Source organism: Mauremys reevesii, linkage group 24 (genome assembly GCF_016161935.1).
Source record: "Mauremys reevesii isolate NIE-2019 linkage group 24, ASM1616193v1, whole genome shotgun sequence".
Lineage (NCBI taxonomy): Eukaryota > Metazoa > Chordata > Testudines > Geoemydidae > Mauremys > Mauremys reevesii.
In genome coordinates, this window is record NC_052646.1 from 2736917 (window position 1) to 2760545 (window position 23629).

Below are 23629 nucleotides of genomic sequence, written 5' to 3' on the forward strand. Positions count from 1 at the left end.
CAGATTTAAAATAAACAACAGGAAATGCTTCTTCACACAACACGCAGTCGACCTGTGGAACTCATTGCAGGAGGATGTTGTGAAGGCTAAAAGTATAACTGGGTTCAAAAAAAAAGAACTAGATAAGTTCCTGGTGGATAGATCCATCAATGGCTATTAGCCAAGAGGGTCAGGGATGCAACCCCATGCTCTGAGTGTCCCTAAGCCTCTGACTGCCAGGGGATGGATCACTTGATAATTGCCTGTTCTGTTCATTCCCTTTGAATCACCTGGCATTGGCCACTGTCACTACCTGAATCAGGGCTATATAGACCATTGGTCTGACCCAGTATGGTTCTCATGCTCTTATGTTCAGCTCTGCACCCCACCCTGGCTAGAAATGGGGTCAGCAGGGCTCGTACCATGGTGGAGCAGCTCAGGTAGTGGATTAGAATTCAGGAGAGCTGGGCTGTAATCCCCATTCTGCCACTGACCTGCTGTGTGACCTGGGGCCAAGTCGCTTCCAGCTGTGTGCCTCAGTTTCCCCTCCCACCCTAGGTCTCTTTAGGCTGGAAGCTCTTTGTGGCCTGGGCTGTCTGTGCAGTGCCCAGCCCAACGGGGGTCTGTTTTCAGCCGTGGCTTGTGGGTGCTACAGTTATACTAAATCCTACAGGTCAGACCATGTCCTGACAGCAGTTACACCCAGGCCACCCCCCACTGAAGTTACAGGCGATGCATTTGTTTCTGCCGCGGTCCCAGGGTGTCTTCAGTCAGATCCAGCTCTACTACAGGGAACAGCTCCGGCTGCACTAGAGAACTTCCTTCCCGTTCCCCTTGCAGAAGCCCAGGTCGGCTTCAGCAAAGATTATATTGCACTGAGTCATTATCTCTTCTGAGACTCAGGTAAGTAGTGTAATGAACTGGGGCACGTGCAGTCACTGCCTTCTGCTGCTCAGCAGCACTATTGCTCGTCTGTGTGTCAGAAGCCTTACACTGCCGACAGCTGAGGGGGGAGTCCCCCGCAGCTAACATTGCAAAGGCCTGGGCTTTTGGAGCTGGAGGGTCTGGATTCTAGCCTGGCTGATGCCCTGAATGTCCAAGTGCCCTGGCCGTGCAGCATGGAGACTAAGGCCCAGATCCACAGCGGTATTTAGGCTCCCAACTCCCACTGCAATTCATGGGAGTTAGGAGCCTAAATATCTTTGTGGATTGAAATTCATGGGAGTTAGGAGCCTAAACACCTTTGAGGCTCTGGGCCCCAGGGGCTAAGGGCTTGTTTACAGTTGCCACAGGCGTGTGGGAAAAACAGAGGCTCCCACCCGTTCAGCAGCTTAGCAAAGGGGTCCCCCCCCCCCCGCGTCTCTGCAGCGGAGAAGGGAAAACTCGGAGGGAAAAGGACTAAAGGGGGGGGGCAGAGGAAAGGTTCAGCCCGAGGCACGTTCCTGGGCGCCCCCCCGCCCGCAGGCCGAGGCGGGGTGTTGGCTCTGCCGCACCAAGCAAACCTGGCAAGTCCGGATCCGCCGTTCGCCGGGCGGAGCCTTCGCCCACCCCGGCGGGAGGGGCCGGGCCGGGCTGCCAAGGGCGGTGGCCGGGGCCGGGCCAGGCTCAGAGCGCGCCCCAGAGTCTGATCCTCGCAGCGCTCCGCGGTCCGCGCCTCTGCTGCAGCCATGGTGAGTGGGGGGCGCCCCCCGGGGTGGGGGGCTCGGCTCGGACCCCCCCCCCCAGCACGGGGACTTGGTGGGGAAAACAACGGCGGAGTTTTCCGCCCAGGCGGGGGGAGCGAGCAGCCCCCGGCCGAGTTATAAACTCTCCCTGGGAAGAGCTGGGGGGCGCCGGGCCCGGGCCCGGCCCCGGGGGAGCCCGGGGCAGAAGCGCCCCTGGAGTTTTTAGCATGTCAGATGCACACAGGCCTGGCAATGGGGGGGCTGAGGTCAGCCCCCCGCAAAGGCCTGGAAGGGGGGAGAGGGGGGCAGAGTGCTGAGCTCAGATCCCCCAAGGCCTGGAAGGGGGGAGAGGGGGACAGGGTGCTGAGCTGAGACCCCCCCAAAGGCCTGAAAAGGGTGAAAGGGGAGGGGGACAGGGGGGCTGAGCTCCCCCCCAAAAAGTCCTGGAAGGGGTGAAAGTGGAGAGGGGGTGGGGTGCTGAGCTCAGACCCCCCAAGGCCTGGAAGGGGTGAAAGTGGAGAGGGGAGGGGGGCTGAGCTCCCCCCCAAAAGTCCTGGAAGGGGTGAAAGTGGAGAGGGGAGGGGTGCTGAGCTCAGACCCCCCCCAAAGGCCTGGAAGGGGTGAAAGGGGGGGCAGGGGGCAGGGACAATGTGTGTGTGTGGGGGGGTGCTGGGAGCCATGGAACCAAACGGTAAAGCCTGTATGTGATGGAAACCACGTCAAGCCGGAGGGTGCAGCACCCCTCGTCCAGCACCTCTGGGTGGGGCCCCAGCTAACATGATGGATCAGGGCTCCAGCCTGCTCTGGGCGGCCCCGTTGGGAGGAGGAGCAGATCCGTGGCTATGATCTCACTCTCTTCCCCTCCTGCCTGCCTCTCTCGCTCCCCAGACGCACCCCTCTACCCAGCTCTTTCTCCTCCCCTCCTCCGCTCTCCAGTCCACGCACAGGGTGTTTCAGCTGCTCCCGTCCCCGCAGCACGGGGGCCAGCCCCTGCCCTCCGGACCCAGCTCCCCGGGGCCTCTGGGCAGAGCTGGCTCCACACTGGAGGATATTGCGCAGCCGGGTTTGGGGTTAAGGAAGCAGGGGCGGGACTTGTTTCCTATCCCACACCACCAAAAAAGGCTAAATTCAGCAGCAGGGAGGATAGGGCGAGTGATTTCCCCAGGGGAAACTGTGGGGCGGGGGGGGGAGACACCCCCCTCCCCTTGGATCCTCCCACATAGCTCAGGCCCTGCTCAGCGCTTTCCTGTCCCTGAGTCACCCAGCTGCCTTTTCCTCTTCCCTCCCTCGCCTTAGCTCCCTGGTGGCGGCTTGCCGGGGGCTCCTGCTCACCAGCAGAGAGGGGCTGGCAGTGGGCGAGGCCGGAAGGGGGCAGGCAGCGCAGCTCCCCCCCTTTGCCCCAGTACAGGATCGGTGCTGGTGCAGCGCTGCCCCTTCCCGCGGATGCAGCCTCCTTCGAGGGGGGCCGGCCCTGCTCTGGACGGCCCCCAGCCAGGCTCATGGCCCGGTCATTCCCTAGAGGCAGGAGCATCCTCTCCTCGGAGCCCCGGTCCCGTGTCCCACCACCGTCCGCCTGGAACTGGTACCGTAGTGGAAAGAGGCCCCAGCTGGTGTTCTCTGATGCACATGAGCCAGCCTGGCCCCCTGCCCTGGGGCTGGGGTGGAAGTGAGGCCCCCAGAGATGAACCCCCATATCCCATTCCCTAGCCCAGGCCCTGCTCTGGGGCCGGGCTGGAGCAGCATCTCTTACGGAGGAAGGGCTGCAGGTGCCTTTCGCGGATCCCCTGCCCCAGCCGTCCTGCCCGCTGCCCCGGGACGAGGTAGGAAGCAGAGCCCCCTTGAGGGGAGAGGCCCCATCACCCACTCACCCCCTTTCCCCCTCCAGCCAGCCAGTCCTGCCTTTCACGCTCTCACGGTCCTGTCTCACAGGTATCCCCTGGCCGCATTGTGCAGAGCAAGGAGGAGATCACTGCAGGATCCTGCCCTAGCTCCGTTTCTCTCTTCCCTCAGAATTTCTCCCACGACAAACAAGGGTTGGGGGGGAGGGGAATGCATTTTTGTCTCCCTTACCTTCCCCTGTGATTGGTAGCCAAAGCCAGTTAGTATTAACGAGGGCAGTGAAAAAACCAGACACTGTCTATTCCAAAGAATCTCTCTTGCACAACCTCAGCGCAGACACACCCAGCTCTGCAAGGCAACACAGCAGCTCCCAGGTGGCAGCCGTACTGTAGCTTGCAGGGGGCTGACTCGCTGGGCCTGTACCCAGAACCCACCCACAATTAGGGTGACCAGACAGCAAATGTGAAAACACAGGACAGGGGGTGGGGGGTAATAGGAGCCTGTATAAGAAAAAGACCCCAAAATCGGGACTGTCCCTATAAAATTGGGACATCTGGTCACCCTACCCACGATTCACCCCCTTCCCTGCACTGGGCTCTTTCTGCCACTGCCGGGAGGGTCCAGCCCCCGGCAGGGAGACACTTGCAGCAGTTCGCTCGTGTCCAATGGGCAGTTAGTCGCCGGACTGGGCTGGCAGCTGCATCTCCTCTGTGGTCTCTCTTGCACCATCTGTGTCCGAGGGAGCTGGAAGTGCCTAGGAACTGACTGGCGTGGAAGGGATTGCACCAGATTGCCTGGGGAAATAACAACGCTGCAGCCAGTAGAGCCTCAGTGCTAACCTCAGACCCCGCAATCCCTCGGGGCCCAGGGAATAAAAGCCAGGAGTCCAGATGGCCACTCCCCTGTTCTAACTCCTAGACCATAGTCCCTGCCCAGAGCGCGGGAAAGAAGCCAGAAGTGGGATGAGAACTCGGGCATCCTGGCTCTGTCCTTGACTAACCTTAGCTGGACTCCCGTCCCATTTCCATGCTCCCTTTAAAGGCTGCATTCAAAGCAAGCGCCAGAGCCAGGAGGGGTTATGCAGGGTAGGGTGACTCGCCGGTAGCACCAGGCATTTGCCGCCGGGAGTGTGTGTGTGTGTGGGGGGGTCTCATCAGTGATGCGTTTTCGTCGCTGCAGTCGAAGATCCCCGTGTCCCCGACAGAAACGGAGCGCTGCATTGAGTCACTGCTGGCCGTCTTCCAGCGCTACGCCGGGCGCGAAGGCAACAACTGCATGCTCTCCAAGAGAGAGTTCCTCAGTTTCATGAACGCTGAGCTGGCTTCCTTCACAAAGGTGAGCTGCCCCCTCTGGTGGGACACCCAGCCTGGGGGGAGGGTTTCCAGCTACGGCCAGTTACAACCCAGCAGCTCTGCTGAGTCGCTGGCGAGGACACAGGTGGGCGGGAAAAGGGGTTCTTGCCTGCGGACGTGGCTTGGAAACCAGCTGTCCTTTGGTGCCTTCCCCAAGTGCAGCTTCCTTTCCCCATTACAGCACGTCTCCAGCTGTCACTCGCCCATGCACAGCCGGGAGCGGAGGAAAGAGCCATGGCCTTTGGAACTCACTGCCACCGGATCAAGATACAAAATGCATCTCTGTCTAGGCTCGGACTCCCTCTGGCAATTAACCTCCCTGGTACTGACCTGTGCAGGGGACCAGCATCACTGGCTGTAGGGGGCTGGGGAGTCCACCCCCTCTATTTTGTTGTAGGCTCTCAATCCACAATTCCACGAACGGTGCCCAGATATGACAATATGGGTCTCCTTGTAACTGCAAGCAGGGATACTGGTAAAAACCTTCCTTGGCCTTCCGCAGAACCAGAAGGACCCAGGAGTCCTGGACCGGATGATGAAGAAGCTCGACTTGAATTGCGACGGGCAGCTGGACTTCCAGGAGTTCCTGAACCTCATTGGGGGCATCGCGCAGGCTTGCCACGTTGCACTGTGCACTCAGGCCCCCCACGGTCACCCCCAGACCAAGAAACTGTGACCCCTCCCAACCCAGCCCTACAGCCCAGCAAACATTCCCAATGCACCCTGTGCAAGACCAACGGTCAGCTGCAGACCTGCCCCCAGCGTGTGCGTGTGGATGGGGGGGCTCCCATTGCTTTTGTATGAGTAAAAGAATGGTATAAAAATTCCTACTCAGTAGTTTTCTTTTATCTCAAAAAGTTGGAGGGATGTGGGGAAAGGCGGCAAGGGACCAGCATAGCTCCAGTAGTTTGAGCACCAAACTGGGAGCCAGGACTCCTGGGTCTCATCCCTGCTCTTTGGGATGTGATGTCGCCCCTCTCTGCCTCAGTTTCCCCACCTGTAAAGCAGGGGGATGATGCTAATTATCCACCTTTTGCCCAGTGCTGCGAGCTCTATAGATGAACGAGCACCATAAAAATCCAAATTCTGAGACTTTTTAGGGATTTTATGATCATTGCGTCAGACTTCTTTAAACAAAGGAATGGGGAGGGCAAATGTGTAATGTTAAAGGGTAAGATAGATCGGTGCAAAACGCAGGAGCTACGGGGTCAGGAAACTAACATTGAGGGTTGCAAAGGAGTTGGGGACATAACTCGCCTCTCATAAGGGATAGTTGCTAAACTCTTGAGATTGGATCAGTGAAGCTCCCCTGGTGGTGCTGTAAATCAGATCAGCAACACTGAGACCTGGGCTGGCTCCAGATGGGAGAACAGGGCGGTGAACAGAGCAGGGACCCTAAAAGGAGAAGCTGAAAAGTGAGGGTGAGGGTCTGAACAATGCGGGGCCTTCTCAGGCGAGGGAAATGCCTGTGAGTAGAGAAAGTCCCACCACAGCATGGAGATCTCCCCATTCAGCTGCTAGCTGGAAGTCACAAACTCGGGGTCGGGTGTCCTCGAGCTCATGGAAATGTGCTAGGGCATCAGGTGGGATTGTCCTGGGTGAAACTCTCCCCTCACTGGTAGAAGTGTTCCAGGCTTGACTCTTGAGCGACATTAGCAATTCAACCGGTCCTGAATAGAGGTTACAACAGCTCAGAATCTGGAAACTCAACCCGCTCCACATGCGTGGGCTGGCCCATTTCGCAGCTTGGTTTTGGGAACAAGGCCACGCTGACATCAGATATTGAGGCCGGAGGCGACCACTGTGATGGCCTAAGTGTGACCACAGGCCAGAGAACTTCCCCCAAAATAATTCCTAGGGCAGATCTTTTAGAAAACCATCCAACCCTGATTTTAAAATGGTCAGTAATAGTGACTCCGCCATCACCCTAGGTAATGTTCCACTGGTTAATTACTCACACTTCATAATTTACGCCTTATTTCCAGTCTGATTTTGTCTAGCTTCCCCTTCCAGCCATTGGCTCATGTTAGACCTTTCTCTCTAGACTGAAGAGCCCGTTTATTAAATATTTGCTGCCCGAGGGTATTTCTAGATTGTGATCATGTCACTCCTTCACCTTCTCTTTGTTACTCTAAGTCGATTGAGCTCCTTGAGTCTGTAACTAGCACACACAGATTTAGAGCAGGTGAGGGAGGATATGCCATGCAGGGCTTTGCCCGTCCTCTCTCAAGGGCACCAGTGGCTGGGGTAGGGAGCAGCTGCTGTCTCTGAAGAGATGTAAGTATGGTTAGCAGCCTCTCAGGGCAGGTTGGGAAGAGGTCACATTAGATTATCATAACACTCCCTTTCTGGCCTTAAAGGGAGTTATTCCAAAATAGCTAATCCTGATACGTTCTGGAACAAGAGCACCCACACCTGGAGTTCATCAGGAATAATTGCTTTGAATTCACCCTCCTTTAGTCTGGATTAATTTTCACACCTAAAATCGATATTAAAAACAAAATGGGAAAGGCACCATTCTGACCATGGGAGCTCCTGCACAGCACAGAGAACTTCACCCAGTGGGTCAAGCCCAGAGCTTCTGTCTGACCTAGAAGCTCTCAAGTTTTCCATGCCTCATTCCCCACACATTAAATAAACCCAGCTCGGCCCTGCTTTCCCCTCTTGACCTTCAAGCTGCAAGGCCGTCACTGAGCCGTATTCCCTACCCTGTCCCTCCAGGTCATTAGACCCTGTTCAGGGCAAACACCAGAAGCAACTAGGCCTGGGGAAGGGGCCATTTCTTATGGGGAAATCTTCCGTATTTCCCAGTGAATCAGGAGTTTTGCTCTCTCGAAGCAAAGCCTTTATGAGCGTGACTGCCCCTTTAAAGCCCACAGGAGTAAAGAGAAGTGCAGCTCCACCTGCTTACATCACTCCACACAGTAAGCTGGAACAACCAGCCCATTGTAGGCTCTGTCAGAAGGGCTGAACCAGTGAAAGGGGGAGGCCGGTCGGTTAATTCACTTTATTAACATGAAAAGGAGCCAACGTTGGGAAAAGCTGCTAAGGACACAAATCAACCCAAGTGCTGGGATTCCAAGCCACTTTCCTGCTCCTGTCAGGGAAGGGACACGAAGCCCGTGAGCCTCCTTGGATCAGGACTCGACTGCCCATAGGACAAACTCTCGGTTCTACCCAGGGCCACGCTGAACTCGAACCAGGCTGCTTCTCCTGCTCCCCAAGCCAAGCTGGGTTCCCAGAGCCCCGGTTCTGCATCCCTGTCCAGGAGGGATGGAATCTGTGACTGGAGAAGGGGGGGGGTGCGTGTGCGCGTTTCCATATGGCGCGTCTGGCTCTGGTCACAACAAAGGCTCTTGGGCAGAGGGAACGTTCCAGTTAACGGGGTGAACGTCACATGAACTGCACCTTGTGACAGGATCCCATGTTATTACTTGTTGGGCTCAGGGGAGGGGGTTTCACCAGGGCTTGCCAACTGTGGCGTGGGAGGGAGGAGCAGCTCTCACCGACTGCGCACTTCACAGCAATGGTGCGAAGGATCCAGGGGCAGTGGTTCGATTAGGAGCTGGAACGAGGGAAGGGAGAACCAGAAGCAAGATGCAGGTTTCAGGGTCGCAGGACTGAGGGTCTAGCCAGAGGGAAGCCGGAAGTTCCCATCTCCCCAGCCTGGGGCAGGGCCTTAGCGGAACTGGAGTGGGCTGATTCGCAGCCCAATGACGTCTTTGCCGATCTCTGTCACCTGGAAAACAAAAGGGAGGCAGTTAATGGTTAACAGCAACACAAGCTTGGGGTTCCCGGACAGATGGCGTCTACCAGTCCACGCTGCAGGGACTGACTGTGCTGGGGTGGACGGAGACAGCTTGAGAACCTCATCTCAACCACATGCAGCTTTGTGCCACCCAGCCTCCTCCTATAGCCCAGAATCCTAGTCCAAATGGCATCAACGGGACCAGGATCCAGCCCTGGGTGCATTACAAGCGCAGTTCTCCTGGCCTGCCCCGGACCATGGCTGTGACAGAAGAACCACCAGCGTTTTAAATGAAGTACTGAGCAGGAGGCTCAGTCCAGAGCGACCCGCAGGGCTCGAGGAAGGCCAGACCCAGTTGTGCTTTGATTTGTAGGACATGCTGCCGCCGCTGCTATTCTGAAAGGTCTCTCAATGAAAAGAAAGATGAACTGCCCAGCTGGTAGCTGAGGCAGGCGCAAGCACACCCTGGGCTGCTCAAGTCACTGCCCGGAGACAAACGGGCACTCTCCCTCCAGCAGCTCCAGGCACTTGTGTTCACACGCTCCGATGGTGCCCCTAGACCAAGCCCAGCCCATCCGGTGTCTGTCCCTGATCTGAAGGAGCCGCAGACTGTGAGCGGCAGGGACACACTGCAGGGCTTTGCCTCCTAATCAAGGGACACACCCACTCAGCTCAGGGTAACCCAGGCGGCCTGTTAGCAAGGGGATTTCACTGCAGCACCGGCCACCCTGCACAGTCCTCATCCCCAAGGAGCTGTCAGCACTTCCCCAACTTTATACACACTGCACCACTCCAACGGGGAGGGGGCCGGCGGCATGGAGAACAAGGGGGACGGAGTGTTTGGGACAGACACCGGCTCTTCAAGTGCCAGACAGTCATTACAACCCTCGCAGAGCAAATGGGAGCTGGATGATGAAGGTCTCACCAAGCCCCGACTCAGCTCAGATCCACCCGCCCTGGGAAGGATGAAGGGCTGAGTTGAACCTGCTAGGATAAGAACCTGGGGTTCCAGGGATTCTTGATATTTCAACCCCGAGGCCTGAACCACTGATGTTCCCTCCTGCCGAGACTCAAGGGAAACATTTACAGAGAGCATTAGGCAGGGAGAATTCGTCAGGAGGAGCCAAGGACCAGAGGTGGGGGAGGAGGAGCTGCCACCACAAGCGGTGCCCTTACCGTGGTGACTCGGCAGATCTGTCCCCGGAACTCGGGGCAGTAGCAGGCGCCGCTGAGCGGGCACTTCTCCACCGGCTTGCCGCGGTAGATGGGCCGGTAGGAGGCGGCGCAGATGTCGAAGGGGTTGTGCATGTCGTAGTTGAGCTGGTAGGTGTCGGTGGGGTTCTTCTCGCAGGCGGACAGGATCTTGCGTGTCTAGGGAGGGAAGGGGAAGCATTAGTGGAGAATGGAGAGCCAGCAGCGGAGTACGCAGGGAACACGGAACGGCTCCAACCTGACCACATCTCTCTGCTTTACACACCAGGAAATTAGGGCCGGGAAACATCCTTCCCTCCCAGCACAGCCTGAGACATACATCCCCACCGCCCCAGCTGAGACACCTGCCCCAAGTCCAGGCTCATTGCTTCCTACTGCATGGCCTCCGCCCGCCTTTGCCCTGCTCAGCCTGGTCCCATGAGGAGTGAAGGGACCCGAGCACACCAGGACCCAGTCCCCCCTCACTGTGCCCTGCACACTTACCTGCTGCGACACTTCGGGCTTGGGGCCCAGCTCCAGGAGCCGGCGAGCGAAGGTGGCAGCTGTCTTGAAGTTTTTGAGCTTAAAGAAGAGATTGAGGGCAGTGCGCAGCACCAGGATCATGTGGACGGGCTGCAGGTTGGAGTGGGTGAAGTAGGCAGCCATCTGCGTTGGGGGAAAACACCATCACTAGGGGACAGCGTTTGCCAACTACCTCTTGGAGCAAAGAGAGAGTTGCATCTTGGGAGGCGACCCCACCCTAGCACAATGCAGTCTGGCTGCTAGAGGGAGCAGGACAAACCCAGTGGGGTGGAGCTGCAGAGGGACAAGGCAGCCTCAGGCCGACAATCAGTGCTGCTGATGGTATGGGAGGCGGGTTAGTATAAGGCCTGCTTCACAGATAGGGAAACTGAGGCCCGGTGACTTGCCCCAGGCCACCTGGGGAATCCGCAAGAGGAACTGGGCATTGAATTCAGGATTCCCAGTCTCCTATCACCACTAGCCCATTCCCTCCTAGAGCCAAGAACAGAGCCTAGGAGTCCTGGCCATGATAACTGGAGTGCAGTGCAGCGTCCGTACCTCGCAGGTGCGTTTCTGCTGCTCCAGGGTCTCTTTGGGGAGCTTCTTCCTCTCGATCTCCATTGACAGCCCCACGATGTACTCTCGGCAGATGGCGATCAGCTGCTGGGCCTGTGACAAGGAGAGAGAGAGAGTCAGGCACCATTCGCCCGCGGCTCCTGAGAGGGAGTGGAATGGGAGCCGGGAGAGATGTGCCCCTCACCTCAGCGATCTCCTGCTTGTTATCCACCACCAGCAGCGGCACGCTCAGCAGGATGGCGCGGAACTTCTCCACCGCCTCCTCGAACTTGCCAGCCGTGGTGAGCTGGTAGCAGACTTGCAGGCGCTGGATCAGGTCGTTGAGCTTCAGGCCGACGACCGGGAGGGCATTCTTCAACCCGGCGTCCTTCCTGGAGGTGCGGGAGCTTCAGTGAGAAACTGTGAACCGGGAGGCCAGCTGGACCCCCGGAGGGGATTGCGGGGGGGGGCGGGGGAGGCATTCTGCACTACAACCAGTCAGTGACACATTGGCCTGGCTGAACTAGGTCCATCACAGCTGTGTGGCAACCACGGAGGGGGTCTCCAAGCCTCCCCTGCTGCCTGACTGGTGCATGCTGGGAAAATCTGGGTCGCTATCCCATACTGCCTCAGCTACCCCTGCAGATACCCAAAGTTCCAGGCTAGCTCGGCCAAAAGAAACTAGCAGCAGGTGGCAAGGGAGCGCTAACCCCACCTGCCTCACCTTGTTTAAGCTCTAACAAGGGGAGCCGGGTGACAAAGTCCTTCCCGTCATCAGAAAATGGCCCCGGGATGGAATTCCCCCTAGAACTTGTGCTATCAACAGAGGGGCCGGTCCCAGATCCATTGATGAACACTGAGCCGTTTAAAAAACTATTCAAAATGTGCTTGTTTACGTCAGGGGAAAGGGAAGGTGACACCAGGCAGGGAGTGGGTGGGGCCTGTTTTGTGTTTGAACATGACTGGCACACTGGGAGCTAACCGGCAGGTAACTATAACCGCCAGCAGCAGCCAGGGAAGAGTCAGAGGAAATGGCAGAGAGGCCTGAAGGAGAGGCTGGATTCCGCCTCGCTGCTCACCAGTTGCGGTGTGGATATCCATACATGGCGGGCAGGCAGGGAAGTGCTTGGTAGGTGGTGCGGCCCCGGGCATAGGTCTGCAGGAACAGCTGCTTGTAGGGGCCAAAATTAGTCACTCCCACCTGGTCGTGGAGGAGCTGGAGAGAAAGAGGGGAAGCACCACACTTATTGGCTGGTCACTGCGTAGGAGCAGCTCCAACCCCACCCACAGCCTAGACGGGGATCTCATCCTGTGCAGACATTAGCCCCCCAGCCTATTAGAACTTCTCCTTTGTACCTGGGGAGCCTGAAGCACAGGGGGGAGAAGTGACTTATCCGAGCAGACACAGTGAGTCTGCGCCAGAGACTGAAAGAGAACCCAGGCGTCCTGAGCTTTAGCCGAGAAACTCTCCTCTTCCTTAGGGAGGTTAATCCGGTATTGCCAGGCAGTCACAGGAAGGCAGCGGGGTGGAGCTCCCAGAGCGCTGGGGAGGGATTTGGCCACATCTCCCCATTAACATCTCACCCCGAGAAGGGACCTCTAACCGTTCTTCAAACTGAACAGCATGGGGCATGAAACTACTGCATAATCTGCCCTGAGCACCCCATATCAGCTGACACCCCTCTGCCCGACTACCCCTTGCCGGAAGGGGTCACAAACAGGAAGGGGAGAGGGGATCTCTGGGACTCTCTGGCATAACTTACCCGCATGGCTGTCTCGAAGGAACCACCCAGGATGTGATCAACAGGCAGCTGGGAATTGTTACACCAGACCTAAGGGAGAGGAAGAAATGCATTACAAGAGGGGCTGTTTGGGGGCGGGGGGGTTCACGCCTGCCCAATGCTACCCAACACACTCACATCCCATTGAACACCAGCAGCAGGGCTCCAGCCACTTCTCCCAACAAGGCACCACCAGTTCCTGATGCTGATAATTAACCAGCGCAGGAAGGTGAGCAGGAGGGACCAGACCAGGAAAGGCAGGTGCCCGAGGGAGAAGGTTTCAGAGCGAGGCACGGCGGGTTTGTCCTGTTACCTGAGCTGGGCTGGTGCCTTTGGTGGGTGGCACAAAGAATCCATCCTCGGCTCCTCCTGCCGGGCCAGCAGGGACATCCTAGGGGAGCAAACGGGGCACTGATTAGCTAGTCAATGCCATGTTAGTGACTGACAGCTCTGCAGCCTGGCACCGCACAGTGAAAGCTCACCCCTGGGCTGCCCTGCTAATGTGCTTCAGCCGTACCCTCAAGAATCACTTCTAAACGGGGAGAGGGGAGGTTAGAGAGGGGCCCATTCAATCTTTGGCCTCGGCTGAAATTGCCAAGGGGACAGCTGGGGCACGGGCTAGTCTGACACCCCTCCACACATTTCATAGGCCAAACAGCCATCAGGACGCAATCACCAGAGCCCAGTGCCACCAAATCTCGGCTTTCACCTCGAACAGATGGATTTCTAGGGGACGTCAGTGTGAACAAAGTGTGAAGCCATGTGGTGACCCTACAGGCAGCCTGATGCAGCAGCTCAAGAGTGTGAACTGCCCCCTACATCACAATGGGGCATTGGGTTCCGGAGCCAATGACAACAACTTAACCCTTGACATTAACCCTTTCACTGCTGATCACTTCAGCAGAAACATCCCACCCAGATCGGGTTTGTGTGGCCTCCAATTCTTCTCCTGGCTTTCCCAGCGCCCATCCCACTGCAGCTCGGCTCCTTACGGCTCCCGGTTCCTCCCAAGAGCACCCCCCCCGCCCCCCAGCTCCCTACCAGTTCAGGGGGGAGGTCCAAATCCTCTTCAACTTCCCATCCGCCTCCTTCCTCCTGTCCCTTCCCAAGGGCTTCGTCTCCAAAGCCTTCCCCGGCGTCCACAAAGCCATCTGCGCGTGCAACAGAGCCAGAGTCAGACCGGGGCTGGAGAGGAGAGACCCCCCCCCCCCCCACACACACACACTCCCCGGCGCATGTGTTCTCACCTTCATCCAGCTGCAACTCAGCATCCTCTCCCCAGCCTTCCGTGCCAACCGTGTCGATGTCGATATCAGCAGCCAATGCCCCTCCTTTGCCTGGGGAAAGGGACAGCATCACTCATTCACCCCCCTCCAACAGGCTCAGATATTAGGCTGGCCCACCACAGCCCAGCTCCTATTGTCACAGAGCTGTGCTGCATTAGAGGCCAAAGACATTTGAAGCCTAGGTGAATTGCATCCAGGGGATTTCCTGGGAATGGTTTAAATGTCATCTTCAATGGGCTACCAGCCTGCACCAGAGGCCCGGGAGAAGCCGGAGGTTTACCAGCTGGGCTGCTGGAGTCACGAGAGGGAATTAAAGCTTGCCTAGCCCAGCGCAATTAGAGTCGGTTCTGCTGCGATTAACTGGGCCTGCAAGTTTACCCCGATGATGAAAGTGAGTGAGAATTCGTAAGACGTCACAATAACCTATCACAGCAAATGTTGATGGAAAACGGTGGAACAGACAGACAGACAGACTGAAGCAGGCCAAACTAAAAAGGCCCCCGATATAATTCCTGGACTGTGTGAAGATCCTGCCTGGTAAACAAGAACAGCGAGAGACCGGTAATCAATGAACCAAACTGGTGCATCGGAAACGAGGCCTAAAGGGTGGACAAAATATGAAGGGATGGGCTATTCCACTCCTGCTCCCTTTTGGGGGCCTGACAAAAGAAGACTCTGGGAGGAGAGCTGCTACCACAGTGCTGGCTGGCTGAAAGGTGAGAGAAGGGGAAGGAGGGACTCAGACCTTCTCTGTGCTAATCCTGAGACGCCCTGACCAGACCAGGCCAGAGAGAGAGAGCCCGATGACACTGCCACCCTCTAAAGCCCAAAGACCACCTGGGATGGGAAGCTCTCTCTTCCCCTCCACAAATACATCCTTTCCCTACCCTTCCCCACCTTATTTCTTCTCTTTCCCATCTCTCTCCGATAAGAATCTGGCTTAGCTGGCCAAGACTGCATATTTTGCAGCACTGCTGTAAGCTTGTGAAAAAGAGAGGCAGCTAAAAGCAATGCCTAACCAGCCCCATGCTGACACAAGTTTGCTAGATCTCAGAGTGACACAAGACCATGTGCTGTTCCTGTGTTTTTCCAGCAGTGAGGTTGCAAGTCCAAGTCAATACTAGAGACAAATGCTGCATTTTCTAGCTTTGCTGTTCTCGTCTCTCCCCTCGTGCATTTTTGTCTCGTCTTTTAGGAACCAGGATCGGACTTCAACAGCCGCAATAACGACAACTCCAGCCCATCTCAACTAACTTCTCTCTTCCCCAAAAGGACAGTTATTACCACCTTTAACACCATCTCAGAGACTGTCAAATGGGGTTTCTTTCTAAAACCTCTCTCCAGCTAAGGGGAAAGGGAACAAGGAATGTTCAAACGAAAGCCTCACTTAATTCTGTTCGTTTCCAAGGCTTTAACGCTTTTCCGAATCTTTAATACGAAGTTGCAAGAATTTTTAATAACGTGTCTGCCATAGCACTAAGCAGGCTGACGTCCATATAACAAACCCCAGACCTTGTTTAACCCCATTTAATATTGGACAGTGTGTCCTGTTCACGCCTGTGACTATTTGGGCCCATTCCATCTATATTAATACAACAGTTCCCAAGTCCGCAATGCTACCTTTGCTAGCAATTGTTCCTTCAAAGAATCCCTTGGAGACAGTGAGCAATGGCCAGTTAGTGTCCAGAGGCATGATGGCAGCAGGGGGCTGGAGCAGCTTTGCATTGGGGTCAATGTCTGGAATCTGAAAAGAGAGAGATCCAGAACTACAGAGCATGGAAAGAAAACCCTCGGCTTAGCCTCCCCTCCAGGTAATGCCAGGTGCCGGTCTCAGCCCTGGCTGGAGAGGGGGCTCCTTCCTTCAGGGAGGTGTCAACTAAAACCTCGACCTCATCGGCCCCAGTGCTAACTCCCACTGCTATCCTCTCCTCTTCCGGGTGGAGCCTGGCACCAGGCAGGAAGCAACAGCTGATCCACTAACCGTTTCCTTTTCTGGATCAAACGTCTCCTTCAGACTCTCGGCTTCTTCATCCAAGCCATGGGTTGCAGCTGTGAGATAGGCCAAGGACTCTGAAAAGGCACATAACACATATGGCAGATGTAGGGCCCTGCGTAAATCATCATTTATTTATTTTTTTTAAAAGAAATGTCATGACAGCGTAAATGTAAAGTATTGAATTTCAGGGAGTTTGCACAGAATGAATTTTACAAGCAAGTTTAGTCAATTTCAAGTAAAACATCTTTAAAAGATGACGGTTTGGGGGCATATGAATCATGAGTCACACAAGATACCTACAATGTGTCGACTCCCCATATACCATACACATGAACTTTTGGAAGGACAGGGGATTTCCTATACCAGGTCTCTAGGCCTTGCTGAGATGAAAGTAAGATTGGCAGCATATACAGGGGCCCATCAGCTCCCACAGGCATCACAGGAGGGGGTTGTGGGTCACAGAAGAAAGATGGACTGTTTTCTAGTGGTCAAAGCAGGTGATCAGGAGTCCCAGGACTATTGGCAGTTCTGTCACTAATTGTTGTGACTTTAGACAATGCACATCCTGTCTCTGTGCCTCACTCAGTTTGTGTCTGAAAAGTGAGAGCGATAATGCTGAGCTGCCTCCAGGGGGCACTGCGAGGGTTAACATTTGGGAAACGCTTCGAGACACTTGGCTGAGAAGCAGATGGGGAAAGTGTTGGGATCCACGGCTCCCAAACGAACAGCCATACAGTGGGGTCACACCCAGCCGCAATGCAGCAGCTAAAGCTCTTCCTGGCCCCCCTTTAGCTGCGGTTCTGGACACTTAAGCGGGAGATGCAGGAATTGACGTTTACTGGATCTTTCCCACTGTCCCCCAACCCACAGGGCAGCTGGCGCTGCGATACTCACTCTGCCCGCAGTTCTTCAGGATCCTCACCCTCTCTGCCACATCCCCGAGGTACAGGGCGTTCTGATAGTGGCCACTCATGTCTTTACGGATCTCAGCTAAACCAGAGGACGAGATAGAAACAGTCACCATCCCTCTGCAGTTCTCAGCCTCCTCTATGAGCTGTTCCTTCTTCCCCCTCTCAGGGTGTCACTTGGCTCCAGGGGCGGCTCTAGGATTTTGGCCGCCCCAAGCAGGGCGGCACACTGCAGGGGGCACGCTGCCAGTCGCCGGTCCCGCGGCTCCGGGGGACCTCTTGCAGACATGCCTGCGGGAGGTCCGCTGGTCGCGGGGCTCCGGTGGACCTCCCGCAGGCATGACTGCGGAAGGTCTGCCGGAGCCGCCTGCCGCCCTGCCGGCAAAATGCCACCCCATGCGCACGCTTGGCGCGCTGGGGTCTGGAGCCGGCCCTGCTTGGCTCCATTATTAATTGTTGTTATTATTTTTTATTTGTATTGCAACAACATCTAGGAACCCCCCAGTCACAGACAGGATCCCACTGTGCTAAGTGCTGTACGAACACAAAGAGACTGCCACTGGCTCGAGGGCTGACGTTCTAACCCCCGCCCCGGGACTCACCTATCTTCATCATCTTGCGGAGCTTCTCCAGGTTGCCTGTGATGAGGTACAGGAAGGAGAGCCTGTCGAAGTTCTTGGTGCGCTGGTAGCACATCTCCACGATCTGATGGTTTCCCTGCAGCAAGGCCACCTCCCCCAGCTTCTCCCAGCAATTCTTGTCGTCCAGAGCCTTGGCTGCCTCCAGGGCGATCTAACAGAATGCGGCAGACATGGGCACAGATGTGAGAGCAGGGATGGAAGGATGGTCCAGCTAGGATGTGAGCTGGCCTGGGACTCTGGAGACCTGGGCTCAGCTCTCTGCTCCACCTAAGATGTTCCGTGTAACCTTGGGCAAGTCTCTCTGTGCCTCAGTTCCCATCTGCACAATGGGGATAACAGCCTCACAAGGGTGTTATGAGGATACATTAAAGATAGGCTCTGTGAGACTCTCAGATACCTGTGACAGACAGTTGCTCTCTACAGCTCTGATCCAGCTGCATAATAAGGAAATAAAGCAGACACATCTCTGCCCTGGCCCACTCCCCACACGTGGACTTTACCATCACTTTCAACCGCAGCTCCAAACAAGCTGCAGTCTGATTTTGGTCCCTCTTCGGGATCGCCATATGGTCTGTGCCTCCAATCACACCCTGGTCTAGCTAAGTTCACTGTGGATCCACAGGCCCACCAAACCTTGTGCCCAAGACCTCCAGTTAGTTCACATTAAATGGATTTTTAACATTCCTGTTTAGTACAGAGGTGCAGCCTGGGGAAACGACAGGCCCCATCATGCACTGCTCCAAGCAAGCTTCTGTTCAGATTGAGATGGGCCATTGCTCGCAGGGAGCTGTAGTCCCTGGGGGTGAAATCCAAGTCTTAATGATGAGGGCCAGCAGAGGCCTCACTGCAGAATTTCAGAGGCTGTGCCTGGACCAGCACACGTTATCCAGAATGCAGACGAGCCTTTCCCCGAGACCACACCATACAGTCTGCCACCTGCACAGGCAGCAATTCAGAGAGTAGTACCCGTGCAGATAGCCCCTTCCCTGCCCCAGCGCAGACTGGCCTCTCACCTCGATATTGCCGCACTCCAGTGCCAGGCTGAACCGGGTCTTCTCGTCCTTTACGAAATGCAGCGCCACCTCGGGGTAGCCCTTCTTCTGCAGGTAGGCGATGATGGACTGGCCCACCAGCTTGGCGTTCCTCACCATGTGCAACACCTAGGAGGGAGGCAGCCAGGCAGAGGAATTGAGAATGCCACAAGGCAGGCATTATCCTATGGCACCAGGTCGTGGAAAGATGCCATGCCCTGGCCTCTCACCTCATCATACTTCCTGTTGATCAGCGCCAGCTTGAACTTGAACTCCGTGGGGTCGATGGTGAGGACTCTGGGTCGGCATTCCCTGTCTAGACAGTACACGTTGTTCCCCTTCACGCGGGTGACATAAATAGGCAGGTCCAGAGTACGGATGATTCCGTGATCCCTAAACCAGGAGACAACATATGTATGTTGTATGTTACATAGCGTGACCCATTCTAACGTCATGCGCCTCTCCGGCCAGGTCCATTAGCTTGGGAGAAGCTACAGACCCACATACCCCTGTATATGGCCTCACCACTAGCATGGGTTATAACAGCAACCCCAGTCTAGGGAACAGGCCGCCACAAGGCCGGTGTCAACAAGAAAGAAATGAAAAGGTACAGCTGCACCCAAAGGCTAGGCTGCAGGACTGCCTCACTCTACGGATCACAGAACTGACTTTGAATCCAGTGTTGGGAAGAGAAAATACAGAGCAAATTCCTGTTCCGCCTGACAAGCTATTTCGGCTCCCCTAAGCTAGCAGTGAGCTAGCCTTTATTTGATAGTTCCACCTGCTAGGATGTGAGCTGATATGATCAAGGCAACTTAATTTTACACAGTGGCTTCAATAAACTCCACCCCCATGAAAACACAAGAGGGGAGGAGTGAGGAGAGGCTTTTAGCCGTGGTTTTGAGAGAGGGAGATGCACCCACCCTGGAAGAACAGAGAGGAGGCTGTTGCTACAGAGGGAGGGTCCCTAGGGCGTTGTTCCTGACAGCAGGAGGTGCAGAGGAGAAGGCTCACATACCCAAACCCAGCAGCTGAGGCGCAGCCCAATATCCAACCAAGCCCAGCCACATTTGGCGAGGGGAGGACAGGTCCTTCAGAGAGACACCCCCTTGACTCCTGAGCCCTGCAAGCGGCAGACTCACCCTGTGGTGACGGCGTATTTGATGTGGTTGCTGGTGGTGTAGATGAAGACACCGCTCTCATCCCAGGCGCCGCTCTTGACGCGGATATTCTCATGGATGTTACACAGGGACTCCAGCTTCCTGTTGCAGATCATGATGGCTGGAGAGGAGGAGGAGAAAGTCCAGAAAACCGTAAGGCTTACAGAGGGCTTGTCTACACAGCAAATTACTGCGCGGCAAAGCAGGGTGTGAATCTACAGCGCACCAGCTGGCCACGCCATAACCTCCCGCATGGGCACTGCTACAGCACACGAGGTCCCCGAAGTGCGGCTTGGTGTTCTAAACAGCACCCAGCTGAGAGCAGGCAGAGCTGCTGAAACCCCTAAAAGGTCCTTACCGTGCTTAGCCAGCAGAGCCACATGGGACATGTCAGCTGACCAGATGACATACTTCACCTTGGAGATCTTCACAGAAGCCTGGGTTCTGCAGGGGGAGACAGGATTACCATGAGGGCCTCTTTCAGGGAGACTGTCACAATATTCCTCACCAACTACAAGAGTTTTGTTATCTCTAGGGACTCCCACCCCCAAGAACTCCGGGGCTTGATTCTCAGTTCCCCTAAGGCCCCCTTACACCATTCTGGCACTGTAAAGTGGCATTAAAGTGAGCTCAATGAAATGTACACGGCCACACTAGTGTGAAGGGGCCACAGCATATCGGGGAATTGGCTCCTCTGGAGTCTATCCCAGCCAGGAGAAGTCCCCCAAAAGCAACACAGGCTGAGATATGTAAAGTGACAACTTACGTTAAGCCCAAAATTCAGGTTTTATTTTCAGAGACAGATTTTACAGAACACAGGAAAGAGTTTCCCATGCAACTTTTGTTTCAATACAACTTGATGCAAGCCTTCTCGCGGTGCTAGAAATCCAAGGGCACCGGTCTTGGGACAGTGCACGAGAACCGGGAAGTGAAACAAACCAGGCTAGTTTCAAGGCACAACACTGAGTGAAATGCAAAGTAAATCTATTTGTAAATGCTTCAGTGTTATTAATCTGGGATTCTAAAGTCCCCGGTAGCATACAAGGCTGTTTAAAAGGCATAGTTTGCATGTCAGCAGGGCCCTTTAAAAGCTGAACTAGACGCAGCAGCACTGACATACATACTATAGTGCTCAATCCTGCACTGGATTAGGGGTTTGGCCAGATGCATGATCAGTGCAAAGCGCTATCACATTCTGAGGTGGCAGCATTTCACACTCACGTTGAACTTGTGTAAATGATGTCACAAGGCACAAGGCAACAGAGAGTCGGGTCCCTGACCTACACCAATGAGTCTTTTCCTTTGCCAGTCTCTAGGGTTCTGTAGTTGTCGTGATGGACATGGGGGACCGCGCCCATTTTCCCCTGCGAAAGGTGACAATGCCTGCAGAACGTTTACACTTCGCTCCTCGTAACAGCTAGTAGCTGGGATTTGGATCCATTTGACACAGCTCGCAGCTGACGCTAGGTTTTGGAGCGTATGAATAGCCATGGCCTGTCTCCAAAAGGCACACGTTGGCAGGATTACAACATGAAATCTCTCCCAGCAGGTGGGACCTTACCGCTTCTGTTGCACATCAAAGAGGGTGATCGAGTCTGCATCCCTGAGTAAAAGGTTCCCAGTGCCAGCGTAGAAAATCTCATCACAGTTCGGGACCTGCACTTTCTTGGTAATCTCATTCTTCAGGTTCTTGATTAGGATCTGTCGTGCGGGGAGGGGGAAATCAAGAGAGTTAGATAGGAAGAACCAAAAGATTTCCCTTCCACAATGAAAATCAAGTCTAAACACCAAATTGCCCTCTTCACTGTGTTAAAAGAGAATACTTGGGGAAGAGCTGTCAAGCACTTACAGCAGAAGTCTGGAAGAGGGCCGGGGGAGATTTCTCTTCCCCTAGTAGAAGCCAGGAGGGTCTGGAGTGGGAGCAGGGGGAAAAAGGGAGATCCTTCTTCCTTACAACAGCAAAGGGGTTTGTTTGTTGAATGGGGAAAGGAGGTGTTCAAATGCATCAACACTTAGTAGCTAGAGGCCCAATGAAAAATGGAGCCCACAAAGCATGATTAATGGTCCATATGCTGGTAGGGATCCTACCCAGCCTCCGCTCTGACGGGGTGGAGAGGAGCTGTTTTTTCTGTTCTGACTGAAAGGAGGGAGAAAACATCACAACCTCCATATCTCTTTGGCTAATGAAGTTCAACCTTCTGGTAAGATTTCCAAGCACTGTGCGTGAGCAGGTGTATGGGTGGAGAAGATACAGTGGAGAAAAAGCAGAGAGCTCGGTGTAGGGAAACAAACAGAAATAAAGGGTTGGAGGAAGAGAGGAAGCAGTAGACACTGAAGAGGCCAATCCAAGGAAAGAAATCAGAGAACGAAGCTAGGAAGGAAGGAAGAACAAAACTAAGATGTAGCAAGCTTTCAATGTCTGCTCACCAAAAATAGCCTGACGATGATACAACTAAATAGTATACAACTATTTTATTTAAACCGCAAGAGGTGTGCATGGCAGCATAGTATTTTTCACCGTGGCTAGTTGGTGTTGGTGAACATTAGAAAAAAGAAAGGACAAAAACTGTTTTCATTAGTTTAAATTTCATTTTTACATTAAGCTTCCTTTTTATCTAACTTCAGAGCCAGATCTTCCCGACAGCACCCCACCAATACACTTGAACCGACAACAATCTGATTAGCCGTTTCTGTCTCTCCCCCTCCGTGCGTACAGACTTTCAAATGACAAAACACAGTTAAAGAGACGACCCTGATGAGTGTGGCCCTTACCGAATGCATGCGATCCAGGACTGCAAAGCGGTTGCGAGCTACCCACACAGCTGTCAGCCCAGAGGAACGCTTCCCTTCCGGGGCTGGGAAGAGCAAAACACAGGCAGCGAATAAAACCTCTGGCAGGCTCATATGGCAACACATTAGTCAGTCTTGTTTGATTCCATCTTGCCTGCGTTGGATCAGCTGCTTCCTACTAACTCAAATTTAACCTGAGGCTATTCACGCGATTCATTTCCTCCCCCACCACCCTTTCAGATCTCAGCATGACCAGCGCCAGCCCTTCTCTCTAGCCAAGGCGCAAGACACGTGGCTGCCGGCACAGCCAACGCCACAGTCTGGCGGAGAAGCAGGCCATCCTGGGTGACAGCGCATTCGATCAAACTAACGAGCAGAGCCTCACTGGCCAAACGAACTGAGAGCAGCAAGGGTCCCGGCTTCAATGCAAGCCCCCCTGCCGGGGCTACCCAGCGTAACCAGCTGGAGGAGAACGAATGCACTTTCCCTAGCGTGCAGCTGCTCCCTCGGTTTTAAAATGCTAATATGAACACAGTGCTGCGTGTCACACAGGGATGGAGAGAACTGTACCGCAGGACCCGTCGCAGATGTGGCAAAGGCTTCGGCATCAGTAATACAGGTGATGTGTGCTAAGGGGTGGGGGAATAGATAAGCCCGGGAGAGACCCTGCTGCAGTTACAGTAAAATGAAGTGATTGTCCCACTCTTTAGCCCCCAGACTCTTTCCTCGTTACCACCACCACTACTCATGACAGTTGTGTGTTAAGGGAGATGCGCTAAGGATATCGGAGATCCAGACAGTCACCGGTGTCAATGAGACCTTACTGATCATGCTTGGGACACGTCAGTGCCCCAATGAGGGGAAAAGGGAATCAAGTCTCATGTACTCCACACTGTAAGTTCTTGTAGTTAAGCACACAAGGCTGGAGACCTGGATTCTATATCCGGCTCAGACAGGGTCTTTCCTGTGTAAACGATGGCCATATGGCTTTCTCTGAGTTTACGCATCTTTAAAGCCAGATTATTACTGGCCTCTCTGATTGGCTCACACCCGAGGAACTTTCCTCATTAATGTTCATCGTATATAGATGCTCAGATAGAAGGTGCTTGAAACATTCCTATTACCCTACATATTTTCTTTACAACAGAAGGTTATATAATGATCTGCTCTGTGACTATTCTTTTTT

The 23629-nt window shown here is 54.8% G+C and overlaps 2 protein-coding genes across 2 annotated transcripts in view; one reads left to right on the forward strand and one right to left on the reverse strand.

Moving 5' to 3' along the window:
• The first annotated feature begins 1491 nt into the window (after window positions 1-1491).
• S100A11 (S100 calcium binding protein A11) lies at window positions 1492-5662 on the forward strand. Its single transcript, XM_039513481.1, has 3 exons — window positions 1492-1649; window positions 4662-4817; window positions 5337-5662. Exons 1-3 carry the CDS (start codon window positions 1647-1649, stop codon window positions 5508-5510), a joined length of 333 nt encoding a protein of 110 aa, XP_039369415.1. The 5' UTR covers window positions 1492-1646; the 3' UTR covers window positions 5511-5662.
• Window positions 5663-7827: 2165 nt separating this feature from the next.
• Window positions 7828-23629, reverse strand: part of COPA (COPI coat complex subunit alpha) — a 33193-nt gene continuing 17391 nt past the window's right edge. The window contains exons 14-33 of the mRNA XM_039513477.1: window positions 22426-22508; window positions 21215-21354; window positions 20012-20097; window positions 19636-19774; window positions 18724-18886; window positions 18476-18622; window positions 17424-17613; window positions 16808-16903; window positions 15899-15987; window positions 15538-15661; window positions 13879-13968; window positions 13673-13782; window positions 12945-13022; window positions 12614-12682; window positions 11930-12066; window positions 11056-11242; window positions 10854-10964; window positions 10278-10439; window positions 9759-9953; window positions 7828-8573 (exon numbers count right to left, since the gene is read on the reverse strand). Coding sequence (XP_039369411.1) covers window positions 8514-8573; window positions 9759-9953; window positions 10278-10439; window positions 10854-10964; window positions 11056-11242; window positions 11930-12066; window positions 12614-12682; window positions 12945-13022; window positions 13673-13782; window positions 13879-13968; window positions 15538-15661; window positions 15899-15987; window positions 16808-16903; window positions 17424-17613; window positions 18476-18622; window positions 18724-18886; window positions 19636-19774; window positions 20012-20097; window positions 21215-21354; window positions 22426-22508 — 2456 coding nt within the window. The 3' untranslated portion in view covers window positions 7828-8513. The remainder of the gene's footprint in view (window positions 8574-9758; window positions 9954-10277; window positions 10440-10853; window positions 10965-11055; window positions 11243-11929; window positions 12067-12613; window positions 12683-12944; window positions 13023-13672; window positions 13783-13878; window positions 13969-15537; window positions 15662-15898; window positions 15988-16807; window positions 16904-17423; window positions 17614-18475; window positions 18623-18723; window positions 18887-19635; window positions 19775-20011; window positions 20098-21214; window positions 21355-22425; window positions 22509-23629) is intronic.

What these genes read in the sequence shown, in the direction of transcription:
- S100A11 (XM_039513481.1), top strand. An exon ending in AGCTGGCTTCCTTCACAAAG is followed by an intron (nt 4,818 to 5,336) that starts GTGAGCTGCCCC and finishes GGCCTTCCGCAG; the next exon opens with AACCAGAAGGACCCAGGAGT.